This window comes from Lolium rigidum, chromosome 4 (genome assembly GCF_022539505.1).
Source record: "Lolium rigidum isolate FL_2022 chromosome 4, APGP_CSIRO_Lrig_0.1, whole genome shotgun sequence".
NCBI classification, from domain to species: domain Eukaryota; kingdom Viridiplantae; phylum Streptophyta; class Magnoliopsida; order Poales; family Poaceae; genus Lolium; species Lolium rigidum.
Window position 1 is genome coordinate 249268771 of NC_061511.1, and position 26814 is coordinate 249295584.

Consider the following 26814-nt stretch of genomic DNA (forward strand, 5'->3'; position numbering starts at 1 on the left):
GTAAAAAAAATTACCTCTTCAAACTCAACCGGAGGTGCCAACTGAAGCATGCCTTCAGACCCAATCCGAGTCGGCGATTCCTAGAGCAACATGCTCCTGACTGATCAGATGATAACAGTCTTGCCATCTCTACACAAATGCGAGATGGTATTTAGACCGACAAAAGTAACTTCTCATATAGATGAACTAACACATGAAGATCGAATCCATGAAAACATACCTAGGTCCAGTGATTTGTAACAGAGCATACAAATGTGATTAATATACTACATATGCCTGCAGCAGCATACAACCTGAAACAGTGAAAATCGATGACACAAAGTTAGGCAGCATATATTTCTTAAGCAATTGTTTGTGATTTTCTCCAACTCATCAAGTTAGACAGCAATGAAAACCAAGTTTTTTTTTTGGTAAATCAAAGAGAAATTCGTAAATCAAGAACAAATTTGTTTCTCTAGCTCATCAAGTAGACACCAACGAAAATCAAAAGGAAAAAATCCGAAAATTCTGCTTCAGTTAAGATATAAAAACTAACTAATTGGATGAACTCAGATGACCTTTGGGGCATCTTAGCTAGTCCCTGGACAGTGAAGCAGAAAATTAATCCTTCCCCTATAGAACACTTATTTTATCTGAAACAGAAAGAAAACCGCAATACCACATATTGATTTTATGCTTGTTATTTTAGTACTGTATAAAGATGGATTGGAGCAGCACTGAATAGAAATTGGTTTCAGCCATGAAAACAAACGGAAGGTTTAGTAAGGAGGTTGGAGAAACTACCTAACATGTAATTACAATGCAAACAAAAGTAGTTACTTTGCCATTGCAATCGAGAAATAGCATTGCGCATCTTCTAATTCAGGTTCTGCACCCACTACCCAAGCTCATCTTCAAATTTAGAATTAAGCTATCCCCTTTTCTCCAGGTCTTTGGTATAAAAACAAGGTGAGCCGAGCCATCTTAAGTGCCGACCTAAGGTCATACTGATAGTTTTGTCCCAGCACATAAAAAACCTAATAACCCTCTGACCATACAGAAGTATCACCTCAGAATATAAGACATCAAAGAGCATCAGAACAACTTCTGATTAGTAGGCGGTGAATCATACAAACGAAAAAACAGGGGAAACAGCCAAAAATATGTATGGCAACACATATTCTTGCTCTATGGCACTAATGTTTGTTCAGGTACGCCTACCATGTAAGTACATGATTTTAATGGTACGATAGCTAGAGTGTATTTCCTTTCTCTACATCAGATGCTACACAAAAATACAAAGGTGAAATTGCACACAAAAATAGACAAGCAAATAGGACCCAATAGCTTTGACTGAACCTTCAATGTTTGAGATATAACTGGACTTAAGATTATATGTGTATGGGCAGACATATTTGAAAAACTGAGATAAGAATGAACAGAACCTTTGGATATCCAATGAAAAGTGTTGCGTACCGACGCCGATGGAAGTCATGGAATCCTTCCTCCCCAACTCCTTGTGCTCCCTGGGCATAGAGAGAAATTGCATAAGACTAAAGCAGAGTGACCCCTGGCTATTTATTATCCATGAAAATAATACTTGACCATGAGGTCGTTCCCTCTAACTTAATTTAATCCATATAAGATGTTGGGATATGTGGAAAACCAGGATAGCAACGGTGCATTTGCAGTCTGCAATTAAGTAAAATATCCATACAAACCCATGAATAAAGACCTACATATTGAACCACGTCTATTTAGGCCAGTGTCTTCACATGAGAAAGCATTTAATGAAAATAACGAAAGATGTAGCACTTCCTGACTTTCCAGTTTTAAACTAACCTAATTACAATTCAGACTGCACACTTTCACCTGTTTCAAATAAAATATAAGCAAAGAATTACCTTACAACTACTCTTTGCATATTCAAGTTTATACAGATTTGATTAACATTCTCATCCAAGGACTAAGAATAGCAGTTTCTGAAGCTGATGTGACAAGAAACATAAGTTGATGCTGAGCACTTTACACATGATGAAACTATACTAAATTATTTATTGAATAGAGACATTTCTTTCATTTGTTAACAATTTGGCAAGGGTTTGCATTTGACGGATTTAGTGATGGAGAATTGCACAACGGTGCTACGTGGATAGATAATAACCCTATCCGTTTGGTATTTATCACATTCCTTTAAAAGACATGAGAAGGTGGTAAAAATCTACGGGCAAATATGAAATTTCTTCCTATCGAAATAAATTTTGACATTTGGTTGTGAATAACTCTAGAAATAAGCGCAGAGAACCAGCAGCTAATTCTGCAGTTGTTCATACCAAAGTTTTCGCAGAATGGGATAGTATCTTATAAGGCGTAGACATGCTCATGGATCTGCCTACTATTTCGCAGCTGAAGCTACCAGAAATTGCTAATGATTTTCCGTAAAGACCTTGCCACTTGCAGCAGCAGCAACATGATTATGTCCATGGCAAAGCTCTAGGGAGCGCCTATTTGCAGCTTCTGTGGAAGTCCGCTATAGATATTCTGCAGTTGTTACTGTGTCAAAGAAAACCACAAATTATACCCTCCAAAGAACCAAAGACACACTTCCCAACTGAAACAGGGCTAACCAATATATTTTCCCGTTTTCTTCATAGTTTACTTGATGAATCATCATTTCACGTGCATGACTGATTGTTATGAAAGCAGATATTTCTAAGTAGATGGAGTGTTGACTGACTATATTCCTAAGCAGATGACAAGGCCATCCTGGAACACATGCCAGTTTCTGTACCCATAATTAACCAGGCAAGAACAATACATGATAACATGCAGAGGAACAATCATAATTATGTAATATCCATTCTATACTACTATAACACCAAAGCAAATAGAAGAAAAGGAATCTAAAATACTCCCGACAAACAAAAGGAGGGAAGAAGCAGCGGACAAACTTCTTACCTCATGATCAATAGCGTACCAACGATCTAAAACTGTTTCTCGAGCAAGTAAATAATTTGTGCATGCAAAGAAAAAGAAATCATGTCACATATTGTCAAACAATAGGGTCATAATGATATAATGAACAGAAATTACTAACAATCGATATAATTAGTGCAAATTCAGGACCAAGTTCACTCTTCTTTCATTAGAAAATATGTGAGAAGGTAAGTCAGGTTACCTTCCACGAGTTCGCAAAAATAAATTTGGCTTCCCACTGAAAACCCACCAAACAAAATCCATACCTCGGAATAAGATTTCAGTTACAGAAAAAATCCATACATTCATCTTGCTATTGGATATTTGGATATAATGACAAAATCTTGTCTTCGAATAGACCCAATGAAAGTCCTGCTGCAGAGCATGACCCCTAGAAGTATCAACAGTATAAGATTTAAGATCAGATGTAGACAATCTCTGGAAAATATTCACTGTTGTATACATCTCAGAAAGTTATTTTGATGAAAAACTATTGAAACATGAGCACATTAATACTTGGTTGTGATCTCATAAACAACCTGTTGAAAGTGAACATTGATCCTAGTTCACATTTGCCAGAAGTCCATATGAAACATGACTTCTGATCCAACATGACATTCATATATAACATTTATTTATTTATTTGAAGGGAACAACATTATCAAATTTTAAATGTTCATTCAGCAATATACACTACCAGAACTACTCGAAGTTGTGAAGAGCTCTAATTAGAATAATATACTTGGAAGAGGAATATTTTGGAGGCAAATGGCCAATTATATTATTGATTCAAGGGTGAGCTATTTAAGATGTCCTGGGAGTTGACTGCGACACAAGAAAAAACATCACACAGAGCAAATACCTTTTTTTCCTGTTTTGCTTCGATGTCTTCCTCTAAAAACTGAAATACTTCATTAATTTTGTATGAAGGGGACATGTCTCTAAAAACTGAAAGATTACACATATGAATTAGAAGAAATCTTCGAATTAATGAAAGATTACATGGGCATGATCATTCAGATTCCCCGTGTGCAGCGCAGCTATGACAGTGGGAAGGGGGAATATAACCAAAGAAAAAGAGAGAGCTAACCACTTAATCTTGTAACACCTTAAAATGAAAAGGTCCGTTAAGAGTAAGAAATGGTAGAATTAAAAATAAAGGAGAGCTCTTGGTAATGCAGGTTTAGAAATAAAATCGGTAATGCAGGATATAAGTCATGCTACATAACCAAACTCGTTCAATTAAATTTGCAATAACTACACAAAGATTAGAAAGATCCTACACAAAGATCAGAAAGGATTGTTAAAATAGAACCTAATTGCCTCACTTGATATCCACGCAACATTTACAATCAATCTGTTTCAAAAATAAAATGCATGCAACAACTCTGGTTTATGTAGTGAGGACAACAAAATCAGCAACAATAATTCCAAATAAGTAGTGGCCACCTGCACAATTTTTTTGCAAGGCCACCTTAGTCCCGAATAATGCTAGATGTACAAATACCAGATAATAATGGACAAATAATGCGAGTTCGTGCAATGGATCTCAGCATAGATTTGCAGTTACAACTTTTTACTCTCTCGTATAGTGATCTGTGTCATATCAACAGGGCAGAGTCAGTTCTTTTAGTGACAAGAGAATGATTTGCTTATCTAGAATCAAGCAAAAGAAGAAAAAAAAGAAGGGCCTCCTGCCAAATAATATATGTGTGAGAGAGAAGGGATTCCAAATAGCAATGATGCTAAATTAGTACGTCCTGGGATCAGACCTAATCATAACTTACTACGTCTGTCAAGCTTATTAATCCCAACATGGAAATCCATAGTTCAGTGTTCCCATTGAGGCAAACATCACTGAAACTCGACCTAGCACCAGAAGGGATTCTATAGAGACCTTCGTATTTATATGAGTCTAAATTCGATGTTTGTCAATTATGCATCAAGAGACTGTAATAAGTTAGCGCACACGTTAGCAGCTTATGGTGCAAGTCGGCGTGAAATGAGTCATGCCGAGGACAAGAAAAGAAGAATAAAGAAGCTCACCTCTGTCAAAAGCTCCACAAGCAGAGGGGGGCATGGGGCTTGCTTGTGGTCAGTGTTGTACCGCAGCCTTCGAGATTGGACTAACATGTCATTTCTACGTCAATTGTCCGTCTTTGAATTAATATAAAGATACTCTGGTCTAGAACATGACCAAATATCACACCAGGGGCCTGAATTTAAAAACAAAGTTATCAGCTATAAAATGAAGAAAGCCATTTGGACAAAATATTTACACACCTACTGCAAGTATGGAAAGAAGCACAAACATAATACTTTACCGAGACTAACAAAAAAATCCTACATCAGATGATACTTCAAACAGATTTTTCCTATATAAGGAGTCGGACTTCTGTAAGAAAATAAATAGCAGCACAACTAGTCTCATATCTATATAAGCCAAGCTATACAAACAGATTTGCATCTTGCTTTTCTTTCTAGAAACATGCCTGGGAAAGAATGCCAGTCAAAAAACCCATCTAGTTTAGTAATCAAATAGTTATTTCTTGCATCAGTAGAAGCATGATTTGCTACACCATATCCTGAGAACATACCATTTCCTTTTGTTGTTTTGCCTTAATGCCTCTACCCACTTGTACGGAGAAGCATGATTTGCTACACCAAAAAATAGCAATAACCAAAGATCAATCAGCCTGATAACCAAAAATAGTGCTCATTCCTTGAGACATCATCTATGCAATTTCGGATCCCCATCTTCTTCAATCACGCCATGGGTTCCTCCTAAACTGCACCCACATAAATTAGTTAATCCTATGGTAGTTTCTGTATGACAGACTGCACGAGATCAACCAAATAGACACGGAGCTAACCTCCCCGCTAGGTCTAGCATAGTCAACCAGGCTTCAACTGAAGTTCATATCCATTATCAGACATTCAGACCACCAAAGCGACTCTGGTTGCTCATCAATTTTCTGAGAAAAAGGCAACCATAATCAAAAATAACTTACACCTGTAGAAGCGAAAATATGAAGATGGAACATTTGTTCTTAGCAGTAGCAAGTTAGGAGCACGTCTTGGGAACAACCATGGGCTAGCATATAAAGAAACATAACTTCATATAACTAATCCTAGGTTTTGTAACCATAAATCGAAACCTCTACTGGTCCATCGATCATGCGGTGCATATATTCTGTACACGTTTGAGAAGAAAATTAAATACCGTAACTGTTAGAAAATCCCCATTTTTGCAGGCCTGGTTTTGCATATCCGCACCCAACAACCACATGTCAAAAGGAGTTGAAGGGAGAGAAAGGGCAGACCACCATCGAACCTTCAAATCCAGCGTGGGAGCACAGAAAGAGCAGATCGATGGCGGAGAAAAGCAGCACTGGTGGCCTTGAAAGAAGGGCTCTGTGATGGCCATGCAGATGGTGCACAGAGCGCGTCGTCCTCCTCTCCACCCGGGAGTATAGGCTCTCGTATGTGAAAGGACACAGATGTCGCCTAGAGGGGGGGTGAATAGGCGATTTAAAACTTTTACGAGATGGGCTTAACAAATGCGGAATAAAACTAGCGTTTACTTTGTCAAGCCCAAAGCCTATATACTATGGTTCACCTATGTGCACCAACAACTTATTCTAAGCAATACAAGCAACTATGTGATAGCAAGATATACAAACTTATGCTAAGCAATATAAGAAACTATGTGATAGCAAGATATATAACTTCAAGCACGATGGCTATCATAAGGTAAAGTGCATAAGTAAAGAGCTCGGGTATAGAGATAACCGAGGCACGCGGGAGACGATGATTTATCCCGGAGTTCACACTCTTGCGAGTGCTAATCTCCGGTGGAGAGGTGCGGTTGCTTAGTGCTCCCGAACGCCACAAGAGGCTCACCTTGAGGTGTGGTTGCTCGATGCACACCAACGCCACAAAGGCCTCACCCCAAGATGCGGTACTCACACCACAAACCGAACGCCACGAAGGCGCCTCACCTAAATCTCCGGTGACCCTCGCCACAAAGGCCTAGGTCACGGTTCCACTAAGGGATTTCCTTCGAGGCGGAAACCGGGCCTTACACAAAGATTGGGGCACACATCCACAACTTAATTGGAGGCTCCCAACAAACCGCCACAAAGGCCTAGAATCCGTCTAGGGTTCCAAGAACCCAAGAGTAACAACTTTCTTGCTTTCACCTCCACGAATCACCGTGGAGAACTCAAACCGATGCACCAAATGCAATGGCAAGAACACCACAAAGATGCTCAAGTCCTTCTCTCTCAAATTCCAACAAAGCTACAAAAGCTATTGGGGGAATAAGAGAGGAAGAACAAAGGAATTCACAAAGAACACCAAGATCTAGATCTAGAGAGTTCCACTCACAAAGAGATGGATTTGATTGGTAGAAATGTAGATCTAGATCTCCTCTCTCTTTTCCCTCAAATGGGGGCAAGAATCATGGAGGGATTGAGAGATGGAGCAAGCTTCTCTAGTTCAACAATGGAGGAGAGAGAGAGAGTGAGAGAAGCAACTGCCCAAGGGGGAAGAAGGGGGGTATTTATACCCCCCAAGAAAATCGAGCCGTTGCAGGATATTGTGTAACACCGGAAGTTCCGGCCAGGAGGGCCGGAAGTTCCGGCTGGCACCGGAAGTACCGGCCATGTTGGCCGGAACTTCCGCCGAGAAGATTTCGCGCAGACGACCGATCAGAAAGAGATAGGGGCGGAACTAGGGCGGAACTTCCGGTGACCGGAAGTTCCGGCCAAGTTCCGGCCAAGTTCCGGAATTCCAGAAAAACCATACTGGACATACTGAGCCACAATACGCCGACTTTCGGATCTTGTCCGGAAGTTGGGCGGAAGTTCCGCTGACCGGAACTTCCGGCCAGCTTCACCGGAACTTCCGGCCAGAGAATAAAACCTGCAATAAGAAAGGCGCTGTGGGTCTGACGAAAGGAGCATCTGGGCGGAACTTCCGGCTGTAGAGGCCGGAACTTCCGCCAGGACTAAAAAACACACCGATAAAACCTCCAACCTCGAAAATGCAATAGATTGAGTTAGGAAACTCGGATTTAGGTGAAACCAATTTTGTTGGAAAGGGAACGACAAAGGCTACCCAACAAAAAGTGGAAATATGGAAATCAGTGGGGGTGATTTTCTACTATTTTTTGAGGTGCAATACCTCAACATGAGAAATCGAGAAAATCACCAAACTCGAAAACGCAACAAGTGATCTATGCAAAAACCGTTTTCGATGAACTAGAGCTTGTCATGAGAATAAGCACAAGCTCTAAAACATCACATGGGTAAGATCCAAATAACAACCAAGAAAGATGATGCAAGGGTGCAAAGGTTTGAGCTCTCTTCGAACGATACGATCGAGTTACTCACTCGAGAGCCCTCTTGATAGTATGGCAACTAAACTATAAACCGGTCTCCAACTACACTATGAGACCGGTGAGAAAGAAACCCTATCAAGAGCAAACCTTATACTTGCGCATTCCACTCGAGCTCGATGACGACGATCTTGACCTCAACAAGATGGAACGCCTTTCTTGCTTGTGCTTGCTTGACGAAGTCTTGAGGATTGCTCCCCCATAATCCACCATGGGAGAGCTTCTTCTTTGGCGTATCTTCTCATATCCATGATCACCATATGAATGGCAGGACTCAAGCAAAGGATCTCTTCGAGATGGCTCATCTTGAACTTGCACTTCATTCTTCATTATATTGATGTCTTGAAGTAACTTGAGGGCTCACTTCATCTTCATCTTCAAGACATACTAGACACTTGATATCCTTCATCAATTTCTTCTTATTGCAACCTTGAAGCCAACAAATGGTTCAAGAATTGCCTATGGACAACTCCTACAAATATAGCTCAATGCAAACATTAGTCCATAGGGATTGTCATTACTTACCAAAACCACACATGGGGGCTCCATGCACTTTCAATCTCCCCCATTTTGGTAATTGATGACAATCTCTTTGAGAGGGTTTATATAAGGAATTTAAGTAACAAATAAGTTGAATATATAGAGCAAACTCCCCCATAATATATGCATGTGTGAATGATCTTGACTTTCATTGCATATATTGGCATTCAAAGCCTAGTGGAGTTTCCTCTAAATATTCAACTATGCAAAGCAACAAGATGCAATGCAATAAAGGCACATGCTTAAGCACAAAGCAAAGACATAACCAAATTCCCTTAAACCCTCCAAACTTCTCCCCCATTGGCAGCAATTGCCGAAATGGGTGAAAAAAAAAAAATTAGAAGGCCAATATAGTGAGAGTTCCTCCATAGCGTGTGCATTTCTCATTATTTGAGTGGAATCAAATGCACATATCCAATGACGAATATTCGGAAGGAATCACACTATAGATAGGATCAAAGATTGCAAAAAGATAACAAAGTCAAGAAGCTTCAACAAATGAAGCAAGCAACCAAATGAACCACAAAGAAGATGCCAAACTAAAGATAGATATTATGATAAGATCAAGAAGATTGCTCTAAATAATATGAGGAAGCTCCCCAAGGTTTGTGCACAAAACTAGACAATTTGCATTGGAGTATAAAGTGCACAAACATGGAATCATCACTCCCATAATATCATTCAAAACAGAAGATACCAAGTGAATCAAATTCTAATGATCACCACAGAATAGTGCCTTAAATAGAATGAGGAAGCTCCCCAAGGTACATGCATAAATTAAAATGTTGCATTTGAATACAATATGCATATCATGGAATCCTTACTCCCTCATTACCATTTAAAACACAAACATTTGCAATAGATCATAGATAGAAAATTAAGCTTAACATTTGCAACAAACAAATGGTTGAGCAACAAGTAGGAGGCACCATAATAAAAGGCTCAACCAAGAGGAAATGTGAAAGGCATGATAAAGCATATTATAAGACTATTGCAAGGATGAGCAAAAAGCATCATCATAGTCTTCAAAGAATTATATTGCTTAGCATGACCAATCAACACGCAATAATAAATAAGATATCAAACGGAGATGTATCATCTCTTATGTGTATAAGTTTCTCTAAGTGGGCAATATCACAAAGATAATTATCCACAAAGAAACATGCACACATAAAATAGATACGCAAGAAAAATAGTATGATATCCAAGACGAAGTCATGCAATATACCAATAAGAATTTTTGCTTAAAAGCATGGCCAAAGGCTCGATTTTATCTTATTGTACATTCATGAACTTCAACCACAAACAACTAAAATACATCACAAATATCAACAAGGGATAGAAGATAGTTGGGATGCATTTGAGAAAGGCAACAAGTATCACAAACGGGGATACCAAACGAAGTAACTAAATTTGCACTTTCATCTATATTGCACATGTGAGAGCCTTGAGGAATTGATATGCAACAAAATTGCTAGATATGCATAGTTGGGGTGGATGAATCATGAGCATGTTTTAAAATACTTCCCAACAAATGCACTCATCTCAAATTACTCTCATTCACAATAAAGAGGTTTCATTAAGACTTTTGCAAGAAGCACAACATTTGCAAATCAATAGATTCATGCCAAGATGCAACCATAAGGTTGGATACAACAAAAGTATGCATGAGAAGATACTTGTTACCAAGATAGTATTGGTGTGGATGTAGTAGATATGTGTTCGTTGATCATCCTATCTTGCCTCACGTTACCATTGAGTCACCACTTCTTTCCAAGAGTGAGACAAGCATTCAATGCATATCCATTGTACCTAACACAAAGGTAAGTACAAAATGGTCCCCAAACTAATTGGGTCCGAAGTAGTTAGACACACTACATCATATAGGACAAACTCCACAATTCTATGTGCATATAGATATGAAATTGAATTTCATGCACATCTTAGTCAAATTAGGATTTGATGGAGTTTACCCTATATATTGGATCAAAGAAAGTGACACATGCCATAAGATATACATATATTAAATATGCATGCACAATACTTTCAAGAACCAAAGGAAGATACAATTTGGACAAAACACCAAATAAACCAAGAGACAATGGTTGTCCAAATTATATCAAAGAATCAAATCAACACAAGATTGACTCCAAAGACTTATCTCATTATAAGAAGCTAATTAAACCTAAGCACAAAGGAATGAGATAACCAACTCCCAAGAGAGCAAGGTTCCAACAAATAAACCAAACCCTCGACATTTTTTATGATGGCACAAAGTACCAAAAGGAAAATTTTATGTCTCCCAAAACCCAATTTTTGATAAAGATCAAGAGATGTTAAGCATTCTAATAATATAGAAGAGCTCCCCAAGTTTGGTGCATTATCAAGGATTTTTTATATGAATACAAAATGCACAAAACTAGGATCATCACGCTACCTATATCTTCTAACAATGCTAAGAAAGTTTGAATAGACAACTTAGATCCATAAGATGCAAGGAAGACACATGGGAGTCAAAGCACAACAAATTCATGGCAATAAATAAGGCAATATAAATACAAGAGCCAATGTAGATATGATCAATAAATATCTACCTCATAATTGATTACCAATTGTCCTAGGACAAGAGGTATTAGGAAATATTTCCCGGTGGTAGTTTGTGAGTATACATAAGATCATATTTACAACAAACAAAGCATATGGTAAAAGATAAGAGTTAACCATCATGCAAAGATAATTTCTTGATAGCTTCATTTAGTCATACCAACATGCAAGGCAATTAATAGTATTCATACCAACATGCAAAGCAATTAATAGTATGACTTGAAGCACATGGTTTTCCAAAATGTATTGAGGGACACGTTGTGAAAAACCATGCCAAGAAGAACTTTCACAAATAAGATCCACAAAGATATTAGCAATGAAGCCATTTAAGCAAATTGGAACTTGTTTGAGAAAACATGTCACATATGAGAGATAATTTACAATATCAATTCTATGTGACACAACCTCGAATGTTCACATTTCCTAGGCTTGTAATATGCACAAAGCTTATTACTCCCCCATAATGTGATAAAGAATTTATTTTCACAAGAGGCAAATAAGATCCAACTAGAGATATTAATGGACATTAGAATTTGAATTTCTCATGAAGATGACATACCACATAGAGACTAGATAATCTTGCAATATCAATTCTAAGTGATATTCCTCATGTACACACATTGTTAGGATTGTGAAATTCCTAAAGGCATATCACTCCCCCAAAATGTTATAGTCCATTAATCTCTCATAAGAGCCATATAAGATACAACAAGATGCAAAGAGGCTCCAACACAAGCACAAATACATGGTGTGCAACCTAACATACATAGACTTGATTTCTCAAGAAAAAACAAGTAGGATGCACAACATATACAAACACATGTTAGGAACAAAACTAACACATGCAAAGGGGCGAGTAACTTTCAATATAAATGAGTTGAGCACATGTTACCGCAAGGAGGGACATTGGGTGTATGATAGGAGTAAGATAACCAAAAGACTTGGCTTGAGATAATATAAATGATGAAGATCCCTTAATTCTTCATGATGTAGCCAAGTCTCCAATGCCCTCCAACAAGTACCTATTGATCAAATTTTGGATTGTTGGTCCCCAACTAAGTTGGGTCCTAAGAGGTTAGTCACAATAGGCTTAGCAACCCAAATGGTTCTTTTCTTGACACCACTTTGAGCACCAACATATTTGGCAAACACATTGCCACCCTCATCCTTACGAAGAGAATAAACATCATCAATGGTGATAGAGTTGGATGAGGTACCAATAGTGCACAAGGAGGAGATGTGGCCCTTCTCACGGCATATGTAGCAAGTTCTTTTCTTCTCCTTCTTCTCACTAGATTTCTCCACAATGGGAGCATTGGCTTGATTCTTCTTGGGAAGTGACATTTCTTCAACTTGAGGTTGAATATGAGTTTGAGCTTGAGGTCGCTTCCTTTTTGCTTCTTCTTCAAAGGGCAAGATCTAACATGGTGCCCTTCAATTTTGCACTTGAAGCAAACAATCTTGGCCGGGTCTTTGACTTGTACTTGGCCCTTCTTCTTGTTGTTGTTCTTGGACTTGTTCTTGTTGTTGGATTTGAATCCAAGTCCACTCTTGTCATTGGGGGATTGTTGCACACTTAACATCGTGTCAAGTTTGCATTTCCCTTCATGACCCTTTACCAAGTCATTCTTCAAAGAAGTGACTTGGGCCTTGAGCTCTTTGATTTCCTCTACATGGTTAGTAACAACACAAGTACTAGAGGAAGTAGAATCTTCATTGTTAGAGCAACAAGGCAAGGAAGATAATTCATCACAAGATTTAGCAATATTATGAGTGGATGAATTACTAGGACTAGCACATGGCAATATAGCATTTTGAGTAGTAGTGCTAGTATCCACATGAGGCTCATAAGGTGTCTCCTTTGATATGATAGCCTCATGAGCTAACTTTAGCCTATCATGAGAGGCTAGAAGATCCTCATGGGAGCTAGAAAGCTTTCCATGATTTTCTTCCAATTTCTCATAATTGCTAGTTAACAAATCAAGTTGAGCCCTTAGCTCAACATTCTCCTTCAAGGTTGATGCTTCACAAGAAGTAGAGTTAGTAGCACAAGCATCATTATCAATAGCAATAGGAGAAGGCAAGTTGGCATGCTCTTTTACATAAGAAGCTTTAAGTTGCTCATGCGACTTGGTGAGTTTGGTGAGCGCACTCTCAATGACCCTTGAGCCCTTTTTGAGTTGCTCAAAATCCTCAAGGAGTTTAGCATTAACAAACACAAGCTTATCATTTTTTAGCTTTAGTTCATTTGCCATCTCAAGAGCTCTATCATTGTTTTCCTTTTCTCTAGACAATTCTAGAGCAAAGGTCTCCTCAAGAGCTTCCTTGATGGTTTGTTCTTCTTCAAGTTCATTCTTTAATGATGCTACATCATCGGCATACTCTCGTTCAAGAGCACCCTTTTTATCAATGGTGTTCTCATGCATCCAAATAAGTTTTTGGCTCTCAATAGCGGTAGTCAAGATTTCAAAGAAGTGAGTGCTAGCAATTTTATCTTTGCAAATAACCTTGAATACGCTCTTACCCTTATCGCGTAGAGAGACAACCCAATCCTCTTCTTCATATTCATCCTCATCCTTATCACCACGAGACATATTGGGTTCCATGGTAGGAGGTACCGTGGAACCCTTGGCCATAAGGCATATATGAGGACCGTGAGATAAAGAGGAGGAGTTACTTGAGGCTCCTTTCAAGATCTTGTCTTGACCAATAGAATCTTTGGTTTCCTCTACATTGTTAGACACACAACAACTAGAGGAAATAGAAGCATTTTTATCATGGCCACAAGACAATGCAAGCATATCATCATTAGATTTATTCAAGCAACTTACACATGATATGCAAGGACTATCAACACAAGCATGTAAATCATTTCTAGTGCTAGATGTGTTTAAGTCCGAAGATGAAGCATTGCAATGAGATAGAGATGACGAATCATCAATAGTAAGCTCAATATCAACATTGCAATATTCATCACCACTCACCATATCATTACCTTGTGTCTTACCACACTTTGGTGAAGTGGATGAAGATGAGAACTCATCACGGCCGGAAGTGGAAGCAATACAATCATCCTCAATAATCTTGGACACATCATATTTATCTTGAAGCTTTGTCCATAATTCATGAGCGCTCCCAAAAGGCATGATTGAAGAAGTAACTACATTGCTCACAACAATGGAAAACACATGAGAAGCAAGAGCATCGAGACAAGAGTTTTTCTCCTCCTCAAGAGATAAATTTTGAGGATCCTTAGGAGAAGAAAAACCCATGTCAAGAAATCGCTCCATGTCCGGGGACATACGCCGCAAAATATTAAGCACATAAATTTTCCATAGATCATAATTTGTGCCATCAAATATAACCAAGTTATTGTGCGCTAATCCCCTAGCCGACATCTTTACTCTCAAGGCGGTGAAGCCTAAGAATGAGAGACCTTGCTCTGATACCAATTGAAAGGACACAGATGTCGCCTAGAGGGGGGTGGGGTGAATAGGCGATTTAAAACTTTTACGAGATGGGCTTAACAAATGCGGAATAAAACTAGCGTTTACTTTGTCAAGCCCAAAGCCTATATACTATGGTTCACCTATGTGCACCAACAACTTATTCTAAGCAATACAAGCAACTATGTGATAGCAAGATATACAAACTTATGCTAAGCAATATAAGAAACTATGTGATAGCAAGATATATAACTTCAAGCACGATGGCTATCATAAGGTAAAGTGCATAAGTAAAGAGCTCGGGTATAGAGATAACCGAGGCACGCGGGAGACGATGATTTATCCCGGAGTTCACACTCTTGCGAGTGCTAATCTCCGGTGGAGAGGTGCGGTTGCTTAGTGCTCCCGAACGCCACAAGAGGCTCACCTTGAGGTGTGGTTGCTCGATGCACACCAACGCCACAAAGGCCTCACCCCAAGATGCGGTACTCACACCACAAACCGAACGCCACGAAGGCGCCTCACCTAAATCTCCGGTGACCCTCGCCACAAAGGCCTAGGTCACGGTTCCACTAAGGGATTTCCTTCGAGGCGGAAACCGGGCCTTACACAAAGATTGGGGCACACATCCACAACTTAATTGGAGGCTCCCAACAAACCGCCACAAAGGCCTAGAATCCGTCTAGGGTTCCAAGAACCCAAGAGTAACAACTTTCTTGCTTTCACCTCCACGAATCACCGTGGAGAACTCAAACCGATGCACCAAATGCAATGGCAAGAACACCACAAAGATGCTCAAGTCCTTCTCTCTCAAATTCCAACAAAGCTACAAAAGCTATTGGGGGAATAAGAGAGGAAGAACAAAGGAATTCACAAAGAACACCAAGATCTAGATCTAGAGAGTTCCACTCACAAAGAGATGGATTTGATTGGTAGAAATGTAGATCTAGATCTCCTCTCTCTTTCCCTCAAATGGGGGCAAGAATCATGGAGGGATTGAGAGATGGAGCAAGCTTCTCTAGTTCAACAATGGAGGAGAGAGAGAGAGTGAGAGAAGCAACTGCCCAAGGGGGAAGAAGGGGGGTATTTATACCCCCCAAGAAAATCGAGCCGTTGCAGGATATTGTGTAACACCGGAAGTTCCGGCCAGGAGGGCCGGAAGTTCCGGCTAGCACCGGAAGTACCGGCCATGTTGGCCGGAACTTCCGCCAGGAAGATTTCGCGCAGACGACCGATCAGAAAGAGATAGGGGCGGAACTAGGGCGGAACTTCCGGTGACCGGAAGTTTCGGCCAAGTTCCGGCCAAGTTCCGGAATTCCAGAAAAACCATACTGGACATACTGAGCCACAATACGCCGACTTTCGGATCTTGTCCGGAAGTTGGGCGGAAGTTCCGCTGACCGGAACTTCCGGCCAGCTTCACCGGAACTTCCGGCCAGAGAATAAAACCTGCAATAAGAAAGGCGCTGTGGGTCTGACGAAAGGAGCATCTGGGCGGAACTTCCGGCTGTAGAGGCCGGAACTTCCGCCAGGACTAAAAAACACACCGATAAAACCTCCAACCTCGAAAATGCAATAGATTGAGTTAGGAAACTCGGATTTAGGTGAAACCAATTTTGTTGGAAAGGGAACGACAAAGGCTACCCAACAAAAAGTGGAAATATGGAAATCAGTGGGGGTGATTTTCTACTATTTTTAGAGGTGCAATACCTCAACATGAGAAACCGAGAAAATCACCAAACTCGAAAACGCAACAAGTGATCTATGCAAAAACCGTTTTCGATGAACTAGAGCTTGTCATGAGAATAAGCACAAGCTCTAAAACATCACATGGGTAAGATCCAAATAACAACCAAGAAAGATGATGCAAGGGTGCAAAGGTTTGAGCTCTCTTTGAACGATACGATCGAGTTACTCACTCGAGAGCCCTCTTGATAGTACGGCAACTAAACTATAAACCGGTCTCCAACTACACTATGAGACCGGTGAGAAAGAAACCCTATCAAGAGCAAACCTTATACTTGCGCATTCCACTCGAGCTCGATGACGACGATCTTGACCTCAACAAGATGGAACGCCTTTCTTGCTTGTGCTTGCTTGACGAAGTCTTGAGGATTGCTCCCCCATAATCCACCATGGGAGAGCTTCTTCTTTGGCGTATCTTCTCATATCCATGATCACCATATGAATGGCGAGGACTCAAGCAAAGGATCTCTTCGAGATGGCTCATCTTGAACTTGCACTTCATTCTTCATTATATTGATGTCTTGAAGTAACTTGAGGGCTCACTTCATCTTCATCTTCAAGACATACTAGACACTTGATATCCTTCATCAATTTCTTCTTATTGCAACCTTGAAGCCAACAAATGGTTCAAGAATTGCCTATGGACAACTCCTACAAATATAGCTCAATGCAAACATTAGTCCATAGGGATTGTCATTACTTACCAAAACCACACATGGGGGCTCCATGCACTTTCAGTATGCCAGACTTCCTTCAAGGAGCGAGGAGGATGGAGAGGCGACCAAGGGTGGATATAGCGCGTGATCCATGGCGACGATGCTGCAACAGCCGTGTCCGCAGCAGACGCTCAACCTGCTCAACGACGGGACCACTCCTCCCGATCCGCCGCATCCACCTCGTGCGCACATCGGAGAGGAGCAGGGGATGGGGGAGGTGGAGCCCTTGTACACCTGGTTGTCCGTCCATCGGCCGCCATCGAGCTCCGCGTCGCTACCGCGTTCTCTTCCGCGCCGGCCTCCAGAACGGCCTCGGCCTCGGACATCGCCCAGTGCATTCAGAGCTTCATCATTGCCATGGATGCCGCCAAGCTAAATATGCTCGTCAACGACCAGGTCCGACTGCTGCTCCACGACATCTCCACCTCCATGGGGAAGCTCGGCACTGTCCTGCCGCCGGACTTCGAGAGGGGTCAACAAGCGGCTCGCAAAGCTACATAAGATGGGGGTAGGGGGCGAGCTCACGGAGCAGCAGGACAGGCAGAGGAAGGATAGGCGTTAAGAAAGGAGGAGGAGGAGAGGCATGGCAGTGGCGGCGGCGGCGGCGAGGACGGAGGGGAAAAGTGAGGGGATTGGGGGGAGCGAAGTGTGCGGGGATTGGTCAGCGGCGGGTTAGGGTTTTCATCATGCGGGGCGACTTTGTATATGGCACGGTCAGAACAAATGGACGGTAAAGATACGTTGCAAGGCGCCATCCGACGGCCACAACTCCAAACGAACCAGGAGGCTCCGTGAGGGGGCATCATATATACCCCTGGAAGCAATGGTGATTCAGTCTTCAATAAATAATTCTTTGATGTGGTGTGGTGGCTGAGGGAGGGTCTGCTGGAAATGAAACTAAAAAGGAAAACAAAATATTTTGTGCTTTTAAAATTTTCCACTTTTTTGGAAACACAGAGGGTTAGCTTACAAGTGATAAAACTATCTATATCATAAAGATCAGTTCAACAACCTAAGTATCTTACAACTGTCCTATATTGTAAATTGAAGTGTGAGTGAGACAAGTTAAGCATACCTTTTGATAAACTACAGTGTACGGGGGATTTGCATTAAAAAATTTACAGAATTGCTAGTTCTAAGGCGCCTGAGATTTAATAAATCTCAGTCACCTAATTAACCAGTGAATTACTGTTTTATAATTTATAAAATTTAGCTCTTGTTTTGTTACGTGGGCTACCATTTGCGTGCACGCTGCTTGCTGAAAAAGAATTGGTCTGGGCTGCCGCTGGTATTGCTTTATTTGTGGGCTGCTGTGGCCGCTGCTTTATTGTGGGCTTATTTTGCTTTGCTTCTAACATGCTTTTAGCAAAAAAAAAAATAGTTTTTTCTTGTGTGTGTCCCCTGCTGTTGAAAATTCTAGAACACTGCAACTAAGAAAAATCCTTGGCCGTACGTCTAGATTTGTGCTAGCATGAGAAATTACACATTTGTTGCAACTAAGATTTTTCTATTGCACGTGGGTCGCAACTGAGATTTTCTCTGTTGCATGTGGGTTGTAACTAAGATTTTTTTTTTCAATTTTATGTGGATCACAACTAAGATTTTTCTAGTTGCATGTGAGTCGCAACTGAGGATTTTCCCAGTTACATGTGGGTTACAACTGAGGTTTTCTCATTTCACGTGGATGTAATGGATATTTTTTTCTAGTTGCACGTGGGCTGTGACTGAGATTTTTCAAGTTACATGTGGGTTGCAACTGATGTTTTCTCATTGCACGTGGATGTAACGGATATTTTTTCTAGTTGCACGTGAGTTGTAAATGAGGATTTTCTGAGATTTTTTAAGTTCCACATGGTTGTAACTGGGATTTTTTTCCAGTTGCACGTAGATTGCAACTGAGAGTGTTCCAGTTACATGTGAGTTGCAACTGAGTTTTTTTAAAGTTATAGGTGGGTTGTAACTGAGATTTTTTCCAAAGTTATAGGTGGGTTGCAGCTGAGATTTTTTTCACCTATATTGCAACTAAGATTTACCAGTTACATGTGTGTTGCAACTGAGACTTTTTCAGTTGCAACTAAGATATTTCTATTGTCATACATGGTTGCAGAACTTTTTTTTAGCGAAAAATACGAGTACCGAGTTTGCAATCTGTTCTTATACTATTTATGTACGGTAACGTGACACGCATTTAGAAGAAAATTGTGAATGCTTCCGTGGCCTTCTAGTGCACCTGCGTTGTACATTTAAGAACAGGCATACGGAAAAAAAAAAAGGAACGCCCACAGGTTAAGCCATACCACGAAACTCCAATGGCTTAATAATATAGTGACATCAGCGACTGAGATTTATTAAATCTCAGTCGACTGATCTCTATATGCTCCCAAAAAATTATGCCTAACTGTTTTACCATGATGATAGAAACAATAAAAAAATGTCGGATCATGATAGAAACAATATTGTTTATCCCCATTTCTATTGTGTCTCACGAGATTATTTCATGCTGAAATCACCCCCAAAGGAGGTACAGTAAGAAAACTTTAATTTCTAACATCATCTTCTACTTCTAATTTTCTTGGTTTTTAATTGGTGCATCATCCTGATACAACACCGAGTACATAGAGTTGACGGAGAATTTGCCGTTCTGTTGCAATTTCTATAGGAACACATCAACCCATTGGCATAAAATTGACTGATTTCAATGGTACTCTAGATGGTATATTAATGACTGAACATCTCTACACAATGGCATATTGACACTTGCACCTAAATAATGTTGTTTTCACAGCTTAGCAAATTGGCTCATACATCAATTAATGTACTTACAATTATGCTCTTGACGGAGCCATTCTCCCAACTGGTTGGAGTATGAAGATAATCGCCGCCGCCGGTGTGTAGTGTAGTACGTAGAACTTGAATAGGGGAACAGCCGACAGCGTCTTTGCCGTCTCAAATGTACACAATCAACTAATTTGTCTCATGTCTATCACGTGTAGAGGTCGCTAATCAGCCCTGGTTTCCATAACGGCCGTCTTCTTCTTGTACTTGAAAATTACTGCGAAGAAGACATAGACGAGGAGCTCGAGCGCGCTGAGCCCAGCGATGAGCCAGTAGAAGTAGTCGAGGTGGCCACGGTTGAGATTGTTGGAGAACCAGCTGTGCCCCTTCGCCGACGTGGCCTTGTCGATGCCCGACACGAGGCCGCTGCTGATGAAGCTGCCGATGCCGAAGATGCTGAGATAGAGAGACAGCCCGAGGCTGCGCATCTTGTCGGGCACCTGGTCATAGAAGAACTCCTGCAGGCCGACCATGGTGAACACGTCCGCGGCGCCGAACAGCACGTACTGTGGAACCATCCACCACAGGCTCATCGGAACTGGCACATTGGGAAGGTCAGTTAGTCCGGCGTCCGCCGCGACCCGGAGCCGTCGCGTCTCGACGAGCGCCGCGACCACCATGGACACGAGCGAGAGCACCATGCCGACGCCGATGCGCTGCAGCATGGTGATGCCGGAGGGGAGGCCTGTGTAGCGGCGAGCTAGAGGCACGAGGGCGCGGTCGTAGAGGGGCATGAGGACGACGATGGTGACGCTGATGAATGTTTGCAGCGCCGCTGGCGGCACCTGGAGCCCATGGCCGACGCTCCGGTCCAGGGTCGCCGCTTGCTTCGTGAAGAACGTGGACGACTGCGAGAATGCCACGGCATAGATCAGGCATGTTGCCCAAATAGGGAACAGGAGGAGGACGCTCTTGGCTTCCTCGATGAGGTCCGCATTGCTGGCCACCACCTCCTGCTCTTCCTCGTCGACACGAGCACTACAAATTTGAACAAAGCAGATCAATAAGAAAGCACCAAATCCATCGATCGAACACCTTGCGAAGGACGTACTGAATTACCTGGACTCTGGCGCCGCGAGAGGACTACTACTTGACTTTCGCCGGCTGCTCCTCCATGCCGCGAAAGCCTCGCCGGCACGAGCGAACAAGCTCCTCTTCTTGCCGACAGAGACGTAGTAGCGGTACGTGCGGGTGCCGAGTAGGAACACGGCGAGTGCGAAGGCCATGACGACACAGGGGATGCCAAAGCCGAGGCCCCAGCCGATGTTGTCCTGAACGTAGCTGAGGAAGACCAGCGTGACGGCAGTGCCGGCGCATATGCCGAAGTACCACCAGTTGAAGAAGGAGCTCCGGGAGACGGCCTCCTTGGGGTGGGTCTCGTCGAACTGGTCGGCACCGAAGGCCTGAACGCACGGCTTGTGCCCGCCCTGCGCGAGGGCCACCATGTAGAGGGAGGTGTAGAAGGCAGCCATCTGAAGACCGGACGGCGGCGGACAGGGCGTGTTGCCCGCGGTGCCGCATTTGTGGCCGCCGGAGGAGAGCAATGTTGAGAAAGCCAGCATAGCTAAACCCTGCAGGTTGTTTCAGTAGTGCCAAGTGAGACATTTTACATTGCGCTGAATAGTAAGATCCAACGAAGAACGAACAGGATCCATCAACAAAAGGAATTGCAGGACCAACTTGTACACATTCATCGAAGCTTATAAGTTATAACATGCTAGATCAAACATGGTTTCCATATTGGAGCCAAATCATAACCATTTTTTTACAGACACAGACGCTCATATATAAGTATATACACTCAACTCTTTGAATGCACACACACACCCTACTTGTATGAGTACATTCGAAAGATTTGTCTAGCGGAAATTATCAAAGTCACTAGTGGCGTCTCGCTATCGACGAAAACATCGTCTTCCACTAAAAAATATATTTTACCATTACGAGGCCTATAGATGTCAAACCTAAGGTTTAATCTCTGGTAGGTTGGATACCAGCACCGTCCTAACTATCTAACCTTAGGTTAGTTCTTACATGAAACATGAGCCTTAACCTTAGAAAGCAATGGGTCACTCTGAAGTGTAAACCCTACTCCGAACTCTAAACTCTTTTTATTACTCCCTTCGATCGGATTTTTTAACGGTTTTGCTAAGTCTCAGGTGACTGAGAATTTCTTAAGTCTCAGTCGCCCAAAAAAATATACACGAGTTACACATTTCTGGCTGAAAAGTGCAATTGCACATTTCTGCCAGAAAAGTGCAATTCGTTGAAGTTACATATTTTTTTGAACTGCAGTTGCACTTTTCTAAGGTGACTAAGATTTTCGTAAGTCTCGGTCACCTGAGACGTAGGCAAACCCTTTTTTTTAAGTAGAACCCCAACATTTATCATGAATTAAAGTGACTCTAAACTCTATTTAAACACATCGTGATCCAGAAGTGAGTTATTTATTCGTGGGAAGTCAGCATGTGCATGCACCCTCAACCACCCAGCTCTTCCAGTAACTTGATTGCGTCTCATGTCTCAGATGCGTGACTACTCATCCACTCTCAACAACTCCAGATGATTCTGCGTTTTCTAAGATCAACTTGTGTCACTAAGTCCAAATGCCGTAACAAGGGGTCTAGCAATGGGGGCGAAAACTCCATGACCACGACCGGTTCAAGCACGGTACTTCTTGCTCTCTCCATGTCTCCCTCTGACATGCGGGTCCGGTACTATACTAATCCTTAACTCGTCCACGTGGAAATGGCGGTGATAATTTTGTTTTCTGGCAAAAAAAGAAAAAGAAGATGAACGGATATTGCGCGAAGAGTGGTTTTGGATAGCCTTACCAGGATGTAGAGCAGGGAGGCGAGCAAGATCATGCGGTAGCGGCCGAGCCATGAGTCGGCGAGGGCGGCGCCGAGCAGCGGCACCAGCTGCGCCACGCCGTTCCAGAGGTTGATGGCGGACGCGGCCTTGGCGAGCCCCTCGCCCAGCGGGCCCGTCAGGTAACTGATCAGGTTCGCCGACACGCCGTAGAACGAGAACCGCTCCGCGATCTCCACCGCTGCATTCGTCAATCCATCATCGCACAAGGCACACGCCAATCAGACTAACTAAATTAACGGGGATCGATGGAGCTGAATTCGCTGCTGCTCTGCTCGATCGCGTCAGTATGAGTAGGAATGAGTAGGGTTGTAAATTCTATGTAGTTACCTATGATGAAGAGCGCGGACCTCCAGCGGCCGGTGGAGGCGCGGGGGGCGGGCCGGCCGCGGTGGTCCACCGCCGCGAGGGCGACGTCGTCGCCGCCTTCTCCCGCCATGCCGTCGGCGCGCGCGAGCAGCGGGTCGGAGCTGGAGCCGGGAGGCATCGTGGCCGGAGGACGAGCTGGCCGAGCCTCTTTATACTGCGTACGGACTAATTCCGACGGCTGATCTTCAGGAAGATCGGGACAACCGGAGATGAGCTAGCGTTGACTCGCGTAGGTCAGAAGAAACGGCATGGGCAGGGCAAGTTGTTGACGCCTTGACGGACGATCTCGCACGCCGACCGGCCGGAGATCGCGTCAAGGCTCGTGCGGTCGGACGACTACCTGCCGCCTCGTCGCCGTCGGCGGCGGCGGCTACTAATGGGAAGGTGGGACTGAGAGCGACGAACGAGTATGCGGCAATGGCGGGTGGAGCCAGCGTGGGTATGAGATGATAGACACCGCCGGGTAGGTACCACATGGAATCCGGATCCGATGAACCAGGATCCCGTCGCCTCAGCCACATCGGACGAAGGTACGGACACGTGCGGCGGCTAACTGTCCATGTGGACCACTATGGCCACGTAGGATATCCGGATGGAAAATATCTGATCGGCGTTGGAAGTCTGTGACATTTCTATGCACTGGGTAGAAATTGTTGCGTTAAACTACTATTGGGAAGAAGTAAGGGCGAAATTTTTTAATATATATTTTTTCTTTAATTTCACGAATAATACTCAGATTTGACAATTTTCACAAATAATAATGGTTCGGGCTACCTTAACCCAATTTAGCTCTAATCGGGATAAAGCTTTCCCGACAGGTCTAGATTCTATGGGCCAGGTTCTACGTAGGCTAGGCGTGGTACCTCTCGGACCAAGCTTCCCCGATTGAATCCTGTCGGGCTCGTCACCCAACTAATTTGTAATTTTCTTGTTTCCCATCCCAGCTACTTTTTTGCTGCCACCCCTCTTCCGCTAGCCTCTTTCCCGTCACCCCTCTCCCGTCACCCCTCTCCCGCCAACATTTTTCCCACCAAGTTATCTCGTCGTCTCTCTTTATAAAATCGAACCAATGGATTGTTTCGAACTACCCGTTTTTCTCTTACTTTTATTCTGTCGGCACCTCTTTTCCACCATGAGTGTGTCTTGCTCGGACCAGGACTTTAGGCTGAGGAAGATGAAGGATGCAAGCTTGCCCCCAGGGATGCGAGCGGAGCACCGTTGGTGTGGCGATCTTGCGAAGGTGAAGGAGTCGAAAGATTTCTCTGATAAGTTTTGTATGAAGTTTTTCATGTGTGCCAACTATGATCACGATGCACCAACAAGCTAGGCGTATCTGAGGCCTCCGGTATGTTGTAAGCATGGGCAATAGACATATTGTTCGTTTCACTTTTGTTTCAAGTAACATTTTTCTTTTTGTTCAGTCTCCTCCGCCACTCTGCATGTGATATCATTGGATTGACACGGAGCAGCCTGAGTGGGCGGTCCAAGAGATTAACGATAGACATCGCCGTGCATGGATGACTTCAAGATGGATGAGGAGGCAGGGAAGGCTGCTAACAGGTGAAACGAGCGCGAGAGAGATGGCTGAAAAACCATCATGAGGAGCAACGATGTTGGCTTGATGACTGGGAGAAGAGACTCGCGGGGGAGGAGGCGAAGTTGAAGGATCATAAATGGGTGCACAAGAAGCTCCGTCAGGAGGAGGGGCTGAGGATGAGAGAAAGATATGCTCTGGCGAATGCAGCGGAAGAACATGGTGACAAGACCAGAAAATGGCCACGTTGGACTCACGACCACTAGATTTCTGAGCTAGAGATGTATCTTAATTTCAGTTGAAGTGTAGCTTTGTATCTTAGCTTCAGTCGTAGTGTGTTGATGTATCATTTCCTCCAAAATTTTCCCGCCAAAATCTTCCTGCCAATTTGTCCTCGGGTGACTTTTCGGCGAAGCGCTGCCCGATAGGGCCCTATTGATAAAGCAACGCCTGACAAGTTGTCTCGATCGACCATGCACGCAGGAATCCAGCTTTTCGGGGGAATACTGCCCCGACAAGTCCATCTCGATAAAGCCCTCCCCTAACCAGTATTATTGCTGGAAATTATCACATCTGAGTATTATTTGTGGGATTAAAGAAAAAAAATATTATTAAAAAATATCAAAGTATGGCAAGTGATGAATGCTTGTCTGAGAAGTTACCGAGATGAAAGTGGTTTCGTCACAAAGTTATTCCTTACAAGTTTGGGAGCACCAAGGGGGTTGAAGTATTTTGGTGGGTGTTTTTAAGGGGCTTTGGTGAAAACATCTAATCATCGAAAACACTTGTCCTATCTAATACACTTGTATTGAACCTCCTTGCACCCAAAATATCTTGTTTGGATCATAGGTTTTGCACACAAGTCTATCCAAGTGTTTCCAACACAGGTTATGCACACATGGATAAAAACACTATTGTTTTTTGACGGTTTAAACAAGACTTGACACAAGGCACAACATCAATTAAAATCTATTTTTTTTAATAGTTCATATCTCACATAGATACAAAAATATCACCATTGGAATGTATCATCGCTTCAATACAAAAAAAAAGGTTTTGATCTTGCTTCTACAAGCATCCATAACAAAATGTATCATCACTTTAACTGAAGTGATGTGGCTCTTCAGTGGAACCAACATCAGATTTAGACAATGAAGATTCCAACTTTTTTGACAAACTGAGACAAGTACACAGATAACTGAAGTGATGTGGCTCTTCACCTGAGCCAATGTCTCCCCGACTTTGCCAACAGCTGACAAGAATTGGTTAGAGGAAATACATTAGAGGGTACGTATGAACAATAGATATAGTACGGAAACAAAACATGCATTAAAATTGTTTTTATTTATCAAATACCACATCTGAAAATCATGATGCAAAGAAGAGTGAAACAACTCCTAGGTACCAGAATTTGTATGTTCTCGATATTAATAATAAGTTTATGTAGCTTCTCATCATCATCTCTAGCAAAGTTTGCTCAGCTAGAAAATTAAAGCATCAAGCTTTCTTCAAACCTACTATGCAAAGAAAATTATAGTTTTTATATTACTATTAATGTTTGGAAACCACAACTAATGTCTATGTAACCTTGTGCTCCATGAATGAATCAGCGTCAACCTGCTTGTGTATATACCACTATAAATGATAGTACATACAAGAGTAATAACAATGTACTCATTTTTTGTGTCCTTCCCAATGCAGCACCCTTCAAGTAAAATAAGGATAACAGTTGGTACACATCCTACACTAACATATTTAGATAATTAACATGGCAATAACAAAAGCAAGGGGAGCTGA

The 26814-nt window shown here is 42.3% G+C and overlaps 1 protein-coding gene across 1 annotated transcript in view; it reads right to left on the bottom strand.

The window, feature by feature from the left end:
- The window catches only part of LOC124707466, a 71930-nt gene extending 48007 nt beyond the window's left edge, over positions 1-23923 (bottom strand). Inside the window, exons 1-5 of the mRNA XM_047239123.1 lie at positions 23445-23923; positions 23078-23295; positions 21303-21814; positions 20462-21221; positions 1320-1363 (exon numbers count right to left, since the gene is read on the bottom strand). Of these exons, the coding sequence (XP_047095079.1) occupies positions 1320-1363; positions 20462-21221; positions 21303-21814; positions 23078-23295; positions 23445-23601 (1691 nt within the window). The 5' untranslated portion in view covers positions 23602-23923. The remainder of the gene's footprint in view (positions 1-1319; positions 1364-20461; positions 21222-21302; positions 21815-23077; positions 23296-23444) is intronic.
- Positions 23924-26814: the final 2891 nt, after the last annotated feature.